Source organism: Pipistrellus hanaki (genome assembly GCF_964339955.1).
Source record: "Pipistrellus hanaki genome assembly, chromosome: 6".
NCBI lineage: Eukaryota > Metazoa > Chordata > Mammalia > Chiroptera > Vespertilionidae > Pipistrellus > Pipistrellus hanaki.
Genome location: NC_140508.1, coordinates 12,858,162 through 12,870,466, shown reverse-complemented (window position 1 = coordinate 12,870,466; position 12,305 = coordinate 12,858,162). Strand labels below are relative to the sequence as shown.

Genomic DNA, 12,305 nt, shown 5'->3' with positions numbered 1-12,305 from the left:
AATTCGCCAAAGCAGTAACATCTCTTCCCGGCGACAAAGGTGCCGTGTTTTAAACAATGCATACGCATTAAAACAAGAAAATAAACAACTGAAAAAATATTCAGGGGGCACAGATACACACATACACATTTATATAGATATGCATGCATGCATACACATACATAATGTATATTTTATATAAAAATAGATCCTTTGAATATGCATGACTGTGTGTGTACACACACACACACACACACACACACACACACACACGCACCCGCAGGAACTTTTCAAACCTGTGTCAGAAAGTTCAGAACCCACTACTTCTAAGCAGGAGCCAGAGGGCTGCAGAGAACAGTGGAAACGTTTGGCCAAGGAGCCCGACAGACATGCTTTTAGATCCAGCTCATCACATCCGCGCTGTGTGACCTTGAGCAGGTCCTCTGACCTTTCACAGAGCAGCTGTTGAAATGACGGGTGCCCACGTCACATCCACCCCAGCTTCAGGGTCACAGCATGAAACCGAAACGTCCACGTGAAAACAGATGCTCCCTTGCGTGCCCTCACTGGCAGGGGGTCTTCAAACTACGGCCCGCGGGCCACATGCAGCCCCCAGGGGAGTCTGATCCTGCCCGCCAGGTTTTTTGGGCAGTGAGCGCAGCCGAGGCGTTACAGTAGGGATTAGTAGTTCATATAGTCCGGCCCTCCAGCTCTCTGAGGGACCGTGATCTGGCCCCCCCTTTAAAAAGTTTGAGGGCCCCTGCCTCACAGGATGGTGCAGAGGAAAACGGACAAGGAGGAGGAGGAGCAATAACAATACGCATCGCGGAGCACTCGTTGCACGCCAGGCCCCATTCTCCCCACGTTACCATGGTCAGGCATTTCCTCTTCGCAAAGACCCTGGAAGGCAAGTATTAGTATCATCCCCTCTGCTGAACTTGGGACCCTGAGCCTCAGTTTTCTCATCCGTAAATGGGGTTAATAACCACACCGCTGGCTTCTGCAGCCAGCACACAGGGAAAGCTCGGTCAGGGTCAGCCTCTTTGTCATGTGTGACCATGTGCCCAGTGGGAAAGACAGTCAATACCTCTGAGCCTCAGTTTCTCCATTCACGGAACAGGGACAACATGCCTGCCTGAGCGACTCCGTGTGATGTGCTGGTCACATAGTGAATGCCCAGTGATCAGGTGTGACGATGGGCAGAGTCAGCCCGCCATCTCCCAGGAGCCACCCAACAAGCAGCTGGAACCTCCACGCTGCCTCCCAGCTCCAGAGGAGGGCTCTGCTGGGAGCAAAGTAACTAACAGCCAAGGTCGGGACTCCACTGCTCTCCAGCTGCCTGGCCTCGAGTAAGTGACGTTGGCTTCCCCTGTGCTTCCTGGCCCATCCGTGCAAGGGGCACGGCAGCCCCAGCTCACCGAGTGGTTGCAAGGACAGAGGAGGACCATCTGCAGCAAGGACACGCTGTGTGAATGAGCAATGTGCGCATCCTCACGCCCTCAGGTTTGGTTTTCAGCCAGAGGAAGCCCGAAGGGGCACCAGGACACGACTGAGGCTCACAGAGCTCCAGTGCTCCCAAGCCACGCCCACCACGCACCTCCTCAAGAACGCAGCATGGCCCAGATGCCTGCTTTGTGGCCAAGATCACGCCGGGCGCTTTTGTTTAAAATCCTAACGACTCTAGACAAAGCAGACGGAATATCTAAAAATGGAGGTCGGTCTCACTTCACAATCAAAGAAACGGCAGAGCCCCAGAGCCCCGAAGCTGACGGCCGCCAGGCAGCCTCGCTCCAAACAGCCCGCTCTCCTCCCTCCAGGGGGCTGCACAGTGTGAGGGCTCCGGGTAGACTCCGGCCCCAGACCTCCTCTGTCCAAACCAGAGCCACCGCGCACCAGCTGGGCGGCCTCAGGCAAGCTGCCGAACCTCTCTGTGGCCCAGTTTCCCTGTCTGGACAGGAGAGCTGCAGTGCCACCACCTACGCCCCGCGGCGTCGCTGCAGAGACTAAGTAGGTCACTCGGAGGAGAGTACGCGGCGGCACTCAGCTTGCGCCAGAACCCCGCCGCGGTGCCCATCCCATAGGAGGGACCAGAACGCTGCCGGGCGACGCGCGACGTTCCCTCTCCGCGTTCCCACGGAGTGCCAAGCACATTGCGAGCCTCAGCCTCCGCCTGTCTTTGCAGAGCAGTGCTTTCTCCCGGATTCTGGAGCTTTCTGTTTTCTGCCTGCATCCGGGGGCAACGTTTGACGGACACCCACTCATGCCAATTCATCTTTAATGCGAACTAAAAGCAGGTTTGTTCGTTTTTTTATCATCGGTGTGCCTTTGTCATGAAGATGGTACTATCCACCCTACCCCTCCCCATTGCCACACAACTGTGCGTGCACCAGCCCTACCCCCCCTATAACCCCCCCAACCCCCCACTTATCATCCCCTCTCTCTCCGCCTGGCTCACCCGGAGGCCAAGGTCACACACCGGGGGACACACCTGGCCCACAGACACACTTGGTGTGGACTTGAGTCTTTTTAAAAGTTTTCTAAACTAATTATCAGTGTTATCATCAAAAGACTGGCATAGACGAGGAGAGGGTGCTGGGGATGGCTCAGCATCCCCACCCAGCCCGTCTCCATCTTAAAGGAAAAGGCTGCATCAGGCCACTCCTTCTGAAAACAGGAGGGGTCTCAGTGGGGACGGGCAGGGCCACACAGCCCTGGGGAAGCCTGCAGCCACAGCATGTGTCCCGCACGGCCAAACTCACAAAAACTCCAGCTAGCCCCACTTCCAAACTACACCCAGGACCCAGTCATTTCTAATGTCCTCCACCCCAACCCTGGTCCAGCCAGCATCCTCTCTGGGCTGGACGCCCTGCAACTGCAACTGACCCATCTCCCTGCTTCTTCCCCCGACCCCCTACAGCCCATTCGCATCAGCACAGCACCCCGGGGGACTCTGCTGGAACCCGAGTCAGACCCAGCCCTCCTGACTCCCACCTCCCTGGGAGCAGAAGTGCCCAAATAGTGCCCGAGGCCCGATCCCCCCACCCTGTGCCTCTGGGCCTCTGTCTCCCACTCCTCTGGCTGGCCACCATCCCTCTTCCCACTCAGGCCTCCTCTGGCGGAGCCCGATGTCCCCCCAGCTGACAGCACACTGCCCCGGATCCCCAAACCGTCTGCTCATCCATCTCCTTCTTTGCTCAGATGCCACCTCCTGGGGAAGGCCTCCCTGACCGCTCCCAGCTCCCCTGGCCTGCTAGTTTCCCCCGTAATACTTATCACCTCCCCACAGTCTATTTAATTTTCCTATTTATGAGATTCATTGTTTATCTCCCCGCAGCCAGAACATCAGCTCCACGGGGCAGGAACTTGTGTCTGTTTTGCTCGCGGCCAGATTCCCGGCGCCTGGCTCGGTGCCTCGGCCAGAGAAGGTGCTGGGGGGATGTTCTAACCACCGAGGGAATGAGCAGAGGAACCCCGGGACCTCCGCACAGGCCCCACGGAAGCTGGCGGAGCGTGAATCTCCATTTCCCTCTGCTTTCCTTCCGCTTTCCCAGGGCGGACTGAGCTTCCTGGAAGAGCAAACTCAGGAGCCCTGATGGAGCAAACCAGCCTTGGCAAGACCTGCTTTCATGTCTTAAAAACAGGGGGGCCACAGGAAGCACGTTTCATTAGTCAAATAGAAGCCTGTGTGCTCAGCCAGCTGCTGGGGAAGGCTGCTGGCCGTGGGGACCCCCGCTCCGCCGAGGGGGTGGGGGGAGGGGAGGAGGAACCCCGCCCGCCTGCCTTCTCCCTCAGACATAATTCAGAGTGAGCTGCACACAGTGCGAGAGCTGGAATCCACCGGGATGAAACACATGGCCCCGTAATCCCTTTTACAAGCTGAAAGCCTGGAGACTCGATCGGCCTCCTCTGGACTGGGGGAGGGGGCGGCAACCTGAACAGGTGCGCCCCTGGCCCCCCACTGCACCCTGCAACGCTGGCTCTTCTTACCCGGGACGGAACGGAGATCGGGTTTGTGCATCTGTGAGGAATTTCTCCTGCGGGACCGACCGACCGACCCATGTTTTCTCCATCTGTCCGAGCAGCTGTTTGAGGGAAGCCGGAGCATTGCTCTTGGAGGTGTGCTCCGTGGCTCAGCATCCTCCTGTTCGGATCCCTTTCTAACCCAAAGGGTGGCTTTCTGATCCTTTTTCAGTTGGAAACACGACCCAGGGAGTGGCAAGAATAACTTTTTTTTTTTTTTTTTTTTTTTTTTTTTTGCAAAGTCCCAGCCCAAGGATGGCTAAGGAATACAGGGAAGTACCCCTGGCCTCTGGCACCCCAGCCCTTGGGCACCCTGGACTGGGAAGTAGTCCCGGGGTTCAGAAGGAACATCCCTTCCCACCGTGGTCAGAGGGTCTGGGAGCAGGCGGGGAGGGTTACAATGACCATTGTGTGCCATAGGCCTCTCTAGACGGCAGGATTCTTAGGCCTCAGAGGCTGAGGGGCGATGGAAACATTAAAGTCCAACCTTGCGAGCCACATGTGAATGGCGCTCTGTCTGCCCGGGGCCTCCGCATCCTGTCCCGAAATAGAACGAGGAAGCGAGGGCAGGGTCCGCCCGAGGCGTGTGCCCTTTCAAGGTGAATCGAGTGGTTCCCTTTCTGGTCTGATCCCAGCAGGTCAAACTCCGGCCACGGAGCCAAGACGCCCCACTCCCTCAGAAAGGGCCGTGCGTTTGTTCTGTTTCGATGGGATTCGGAGCTTTGTAGGAGAGACTGCCTGGGCCTGGCTGCCAACAGGCTCCCTCTGAGCTGGGCAATTCCTAGAAATCGCATAGTAAATATAGCCTCGTTCTAATCTCTCTTTCTATGGGTAAGCCTTGGAGTAGCACAGTCCTTATTCACCCCCTGAGGGTATGAACTTGAGGATGTTTGCCTTGAGCCAAATCTAGCCCAAGGGTAGATTTAGTAGCCAAAACTTCATCATCAGAAATGTCCACAGAAAGTTTCAGAATCCTAGTCCCTCTGGAAAATAAAACTGTAAAAGCTGGCAACAATGGGCCCACATTCGCAGATGGCACAGCCAATGGGGGCTGAAGAGATGAGGCATAGAGTCTGCTGTGCCCCACTCCCCACCACTCCCTATTGCTCCCCGGCATTTGGCCAATTCAGTCAGGAGCGTGTCAGTGTGTGATCCTGTTTCTCCAACCTCTGCCTTGGTTCTCCGCTCCGTTCATTGCCTCTGAGGAGCTGCGAGTTACTAAGGAGGGTGTGAGGAACCCGCCCACACAAGCAATAGGCACCAAACCTGCCAATGATGGTGCCGGTGGTCCTGTGCCATCACAGGCCAGAGGGTTAGAAAGTCACAACTTTGCTTCTGAGCTTCGGGCTCCCACATCTAACTGCCTACATGACATCTTTGCTTGGATGCCTCACAAGGTCTTCCTTCTGCCTAACCCCGAACTCATCTTCCCCTAAGAAACTTCTTCCCCAACTCTTCCCCTACGGCAGGTGGCACCACCCTTCCCAAGCCACACCCCACACCAGCACCAAGTCCTGAAGCTCCTCCCACTGCCACCTCCCCATCCTCACCACCTTCATCCCTCACCTGTCACGGGCACGGCCCATCAAATCATCTCCCTGCTTCCTTCCTCAGCCCTTCTAACCCTCCCCCTCTAAAGAGAAGACTGAGTGATCCTGAAAATATTAAATCAGAATCGCCTTCCTCCCCTACCCAAAATGTGTCACCGGCTTCCCCTTGCCCTGGATTAAAATCCTAGCTCCCCAACTTGGTTTATGAGTCCTGCATGTCCTGGCTAAACTCAAGTGACCCTGGCCCCCCTGCAGCTCTTCAGACACATGAGTTCTTCCCTGCCTCCGGGCCTTTGCACGTGCCCCTACTGCCGCCAAAAGAGGACAGCAAGGCAGAGCAAGGCCGGGCATGATGCTTCTCTGTGCCGGCTCCTCACCTGCTACAGGTCGCAGATGGCAGGTCACCTCCTCAGCAAGACCCTCCCTCTAATGCAGGTCTCCCAAGTACCCTCTTGGCAAGGTTTTCTTGAAGGAGTTACGCCCAAGTTGTGAATCCAACAGATGAACTCCTTATCAGCCATCATGTCTTACCTAAGAGTTCACATGTCATTCCATCCCGTGTCTGGCCTCCCCGACCCACCTACACCTCAGTAATGGTCACACCAAACCATTCTGGTCTACTTTGCACCCCACTGCCTCTGAGTTCCATCTCACCTCTCATTATACTACTGGCACCTAGCACAGTACCTGGCACATAGTAGGTCCAAACAAAATATTGGTCAAATGAATGAGTCATGAAATCTAAAAAGCACTTCAAGTTTAGAGCCAACTTTCTTCCAAGACTAAATGACATTCAGGTCAGAAAAAAAAAAGAAAAAAAAGTTGAATGTGATATATGCTTAAGATTTAATTTTTATATTTAGAGGAACAGATGAAATGGACTTGTATTTGTTTTACTGTCATATGAAGAGGAGCATAAAACCACTAAGCACGCAAAAAAAAAAAAAAAGATTAAGTTTCATAAAATGGCAAATAAAGAAGGGTGGGGACGGATGATTGAGGAGGGGAGGGAGCCCTGGTTCAGTACAAAAATAGAAACAGATAGGGAGATAAAGAGAGAGATAGAGATCAAGAGAAACCAGCAGAAAGTTCTAGCAAGGTACAAAACGGGGCTTCATTCCTCTTCTGGGAAACACGGGGGCACCCTCCAGATTTTGAAAGGGGTTTTCGCACCTACTAAAAGCTTAAGCTCACTTGTTTCTCAAGGTCTCTCTTTTCTTCATTTTTCAAAGGAATTTTTAAAAAACCAACTACCTATGCTAAAAATTGGGGGTTAGCACATTTCATTTTTGAAGAGCACACAAACTGTTCAAACGAAAGAAAAAAAAAAGATACTTCACTTTGTGTTTTCTGAGAACATGGCTTAATTTTGAAGTCATACATTGAGTTTTCAAAGTTATGAGCAAGAATAAGAACGGATCCTTGGGGGCTTTGGAAGGAAGGGTGTGAACGTCAAGTGCTCGGTAGCAGAGTCTTTTGAACTGCACATCTCTTCTCTGAAAATTTCCACGGCCCCGGCCATGATGAATGAGTGAGCAGAGGTTAGCACCACATGTGGCCGGACCTCACTGGCCAAGCTAACTGGCCCAGTGGACGGCACCCATCCCAACCAAGGCCCATTAGCACTTCCCTGAGAATCAGGGTTTGGACTCCAATGGGCTGCAGAGGGAGGTGAAATCGGAATGGCATATACACTTCATAGGCAGGGAGTGTAGGTAATTTCCCCCCAGGCTTTCTCTGCCTGGGGAGATAAAGAAGATCAGGAAGAGACGCAGAAGATGGGGAAAGTGGTGCAGCTGGCAGAGCCAGACTCCAGGGTCCAAATCCAATATCCACCACTCAGTAACTATGACCTTGAATGAGTTCCTTGACATGTCCTTGTCAGGGAGGGCTCTGTTAAGTAACGTACACAGCACGTGGAACAGATCCTGACACGCATTATATGCTCACTAAGTGTTTATTGTTATTACCGTGTTGCTAAACTATAAGCTGGTGAGGATTTCTGGCTGTTTTGTTCACACCCTGTCCCAGAATCTAGAACCGTGCCTGGTACATAGTGCTCAACAAGCATTTGTTGAGTGATCAGAGGATGAAGAAGCCCTGAAAGGGTAGAGTCCCCTGACTCTCCTCCTTATCTCAGCTATGACCCCATTGGAGCCATCAGAGTGGGGCCTTAGCAAAGCCAAAGTCAGATCATGCTTCTTTCCTGCTTTTCACACTCTTCTCTGTGGCTATCCAGACCCTGAATGCTCTGACTCCTGCTCCGGCTCCTTTCTATTGTACCTCTCTCCACTCTCTCTCTGGCCCCTCACACTCCAGTGACATTGGCCTCCGATGGTCCTCTGATGTGGTTCCCTCTGCCTCTGGGCATTCGCACATGCTGCTCTCCCTACGTCTCTTCCTCAGGGAAACCTCAGCAGATGTTCTTCTCTCTTACGTTGGCTCCTCCACCCAGAGCTCCACACCTTTCTTTCAGGCCACTTGCCACAGCTGCTCATTTTATTATCTGTGTGATCAGCCCTTGACTCTTTCCCTCTAGAACGTGAGCTCATGATGAAAGAGATCAAACTTGTTTTATTCTTCACTGTGTTTCAGCATCAGGTTCAGTATATGACAAAAGGGAGGTGCCCAACAAATGCTTGCAGAATGAACTCACTTGCTGAATGGATTGACTAAGCAAGGAAGTAAGACTTAGAGGGTGATTTCCTAACTCCAGGTTCTTCTTGAGTTGAATCTACTGGCCTGGTTTTGTCCAACTGCCCCACAGCCTCCTCATACAATCCCCTTTTCTTAATCTGTTTTGAATGAGTTTCCCTATCCCTACCAAAGGTGTTGACTCCAAGACACAGACTGATGCCATCCTCCAAGCCAGGAGGCCTTTCGAGGAAGATAACAAGTCCAGAGTCTCTACAATGTCCAGTATATGTTATCACTGAAATATCAAAATACAATCAATAATCACTAGACATGCAAAGAAAAAGGAAAAGGTGACTTATGATCAAGGAAAAGGGGCAATAAATAGAAACAGATCCCAAGATGTCTGTGATGTCAGGTTTAGAAAAAGCAACTGCCAGAATTTAAAAATTCCTAATCTATAACAATAAAAGCGTAATATGCTAATTAGACCAGATGGCCAAACAACGGAACCACCATCCGGACAACCTTTGGGACAAGCCAGGGCTGCAAGGGCGGAGTCGGTTGCTGCAGCTGTGAGGGCCGAGCCCCTTGCACAAATTTCATGCGTCGGGCCTCTAGTATTCTCATAAAAGTCCTTAACCAGGTGTATGCAGCCTAAGTATCTGTGAAGATGTGGGAGTTTGTAGTTTGTTTGTTATCTGAACTCTACTCATGTCATGTAGCTTCTAATTAAGTAGTTTTAGGTGATACTCAAGAATCTGTATTGTTAACAACTCTAGAGAGTTCTGATGTACACTGCATCAGATTCTTATCATAGAATTCTTACCATATAATACTTACACTTTAAGGCAAGTACTTAAAAAAAGGTAAATTAATTTAAATGTATTGAAGGTCTGGTTGGGTTGGTTGGTGGGCACTAGTCAGCAGTTACTGGTTAACCCAAAAATACAATTAAGAATATTTCAACTCTAATTATTTTGGAGAAGAAAGAACACTATACTTATTTTGAGAAGAAAAAAAGATCTGAGGTTGAAGTAAAAGCCACAGACATAAAAGATAACTACTAAGAAAAAAAAAAACAGGAGGAAATGCTCATGGTATAATGTAAAGTAAAAAAAAAAATTATAGTACAAACTACTAAAATATCAATTATACAAATGTACAAAAGTAGACATTGCCATGTTTGTGAATAGAAAAAAGACAAACAGGAAATATATCAAAATGCTAATAACAGTTATTTTAGGTAGTTTGACTATGCATAGTTTTTTGTTTGTTTTAATTTATTTCAGAGAGGAAGGGAGAGATAGAAACATCATTGATAAGATATAATCATTGACCAGCTGCCTCTTGCGTGCCCCCTATTGGGGATCTCGCCTGCAACCTGGGCATGTGCCCTTGACTAGAATCAAACCTGGGACCCTTCAGTCTGTAGGCTGACGCTCTATCCACTGAACAAACCAACTAGGGATAAGTATGCATAGTTTTAATTTGTTCCAACTTTCCTATATTTTACAAGAGTATATTGATTTTCCTCTATTCACGCTCATCTAAATTTTAAACACAAAACGATGGCTTCAGAAACCTCTGTCAATACACAAACATCTGAAAAATTCTAGCAGTGTTTCAATCAGAAAGAGAAGGGAAGAAGTAGCTGGAGCATGAATATCATTTCTATCCTTATCCAGCTCAAGAAGACTTTCTTTTCTGGCATCTTGATAGCTGATTCATTTCAGATACTAATTTGATCTTTAATGCCTCATCCCTTAGAGGAGTAAGAGGCTGAGTCACATACCTCAAACTGACAAGCCACAGGCTGAGATTCAACAGAAGTAAATCACCTAGTTACAAATAAATAAAAATAATTCAAGTCCATACCTGAACCACAGGGTGGCCACCAGTTGGCGCTTTGACGGCCCCTCGGCTGCCTTCTGTCTCATAGTGGGCCCGGTGATGTGGCTTGGGCTGCACCTCAATCCGAAGCTCGTAGGAGCCTGACTGGTGGGAGAGTGGCCATTCCAGTGGAGGAAGGGATGCAGTCACTGGGATGCTGAAGGAGGAAACCCAAACAGTCGTAGGTACAATAAATCAGAATCAGCTAACCTGTACAATAAACATAAATGGCTCATTTTCTGAAAAATGTGTCCAATGAGCATAAGGATAAAATGCTGGCTATTGGGAGGCACATGTTTCTCAGGCAGGATAGGTAGGGACATCTTTTTCTTTGCTTTCTCATTCATCTTCTTGAAGACAATGTGACTGACATCTTCATTCATAAACGTAAATGGCTCATTTTCTGAAAAATGTGTTCAATGAGCATAAGGATAAAATGCTGGCTATTGGGAGGCACATGTTTCTCAGGCAGGATAGGTAGGGAGATCTTTTTCTTTGCTTTCTCATTCATCTTCTTGAAGACAATGTGACTGACATCTTCATTCATGAAGCTAATTTCACTGTGTCTTAGCTCTAGCGTGTTTTTAACTGCCAGACCTTCTTTTTCTCTGAGAATTTTGAAGAGTATCACGTCCAAGCTCTTATTTCTATTTAATTTTCAATTAAAAATAAACTTTAGAGAGAGCCGAGTTCCAGTCACAGTTATTATTTATCATGTCAAGTATAAAACATTCAACCACATATAGGTGTCTGGTGTTGGTAGGAATGAGCCAAACCACTCAGTCTCCCGAATATTAAATGAAGAGTAAATGTCAAGCTCATGACTGAAGTTACACACTCAAGTTTAAGTCCCAGAACCACCTCTAACTACCTGTATGACGGAGCAAATGCCTCTACCTCCCTTGGCCTTAATTTCCTCAATAGTGAAATGGGGATATGGAGATTATATAAAAGATCCTATCACAGTAAGTGCTCCAAAATTACTAGCTATCATTTTCCTGTATATTTCAAACAGTTATTCCCTATAGATAATCTGAGTTAGTTATAATATTAGATATGCATGCCTTTACATCTGAGGCTGTAATTTCTTTGAGGATATGCCATTAAGTTTCATTTTATATTAGAATCTCAACCCTATTCAGCATACACAGCAGGCACTTGATATGTGATTAAAATTATGACATTTAAGAGCTGACTGATGTCTTGACAATTTATCTAGACTATTCATTCCTTCAGAGCTTCAGAGAACCTCACTACATTTTTCCAAGATCACAGAGCAAGATACAGTCGGGAGCTCCAACTCCCAGTCCAGGGCTCCTTCCACATCTCTATACTGCCTCTTTATCTTACTAATTTATTTAAAATCAGTCCAAGAAATTACCTCATTTATGGAATGATTCTAGAACAATGCATGACATTTGATAGGTTCTCAGGGAATATTCAGTGGGTGGATGTACAAATGGATGGATGAGCGAATGAGCAATTTTATTTCAAAGATTCTCTGTATATTCACTGTAGCTTTGAAGTTGCAAATGCATGGGTTTGTGTCACTATGTCCTGATTTTTCACATATGGCAGAAATCACCAATCCAATCAGGCTATTCTTTCCCACTAAGCCCAGAGCAGTAGACGCTGACATTATCCACTTGACTTAGTTAAGTGCTTGCAATCTCTGTCATAGTAATATCAAGGGGAGAACGGAAGGAGATGGTAACCCATAAACTCCAGCAGTGCTAGAGTCCTACTTGAACTTTCAATCCAATTAAAATCGCATCTTTACTCCACAAGCAAATCTCCATTCCTTCCTTCCCACCATGCTGCCCCCTGAAGCCCCTCGTGCCCTGAAGTCTTGGGCAAGACTTTAATTCTACCTTAGTTACATGCCAGCATGCCTTCAAGCTCCTGCTTACAACCAAGGTGCCCCTTACTCTCATCATCAATGCAAGTGAAAAAATAATTAAGTTTGCAAAATAAGGCTCATAAAAAAAAAATCACTTCACCCCTGTGTCTCTTGAAGGATCAAAAAAATTTAGTGAGTGGGAGATTCTGTGGGATACCCGTAAACATCAATATCGAATTTTGTTTGTTCTGGAATAAGTCTTTGACAACTGAAATAAAATATTAAGAATCAGACCACTGAGGTCAGTCTGAAATCCTGCATTAGAATTCCAGCCCTCTGCGGAGTTGTCCACACACCTTGAGGTGGATATTATCATGAGATTTCCAGAA

The 12,305-nt window shown here is 48.5% G+C and overlaps 1 protein-coding gene across 5 annotated transcripts in view; it reads right to left on the bottom strand.

Moving 5' to 3' along the window:
- The window catches only part of NFATC2 (nuclear factor of activated T cells 2), a 152,436-nt gene that overhangs the window by 103,179 nt on the left and 36,952 nt on the right, over window positions 1–12,305 (bottom strand). For all 5 annotated transcript variants that reach the window (XM_084886990.1, XM_084886989.1, XM_084886991.1 and 2 more), the window contains exon 3: window positions 10,062–10,233. In XM_084886990.1, coding sequence (XP_084743116.1) covers window positions 10,062–10,233 — 172 coding nt within the window. The remainder of the gene's footprint in view (window positions 1–10,061; window positions 10,234–12,305) is intronic.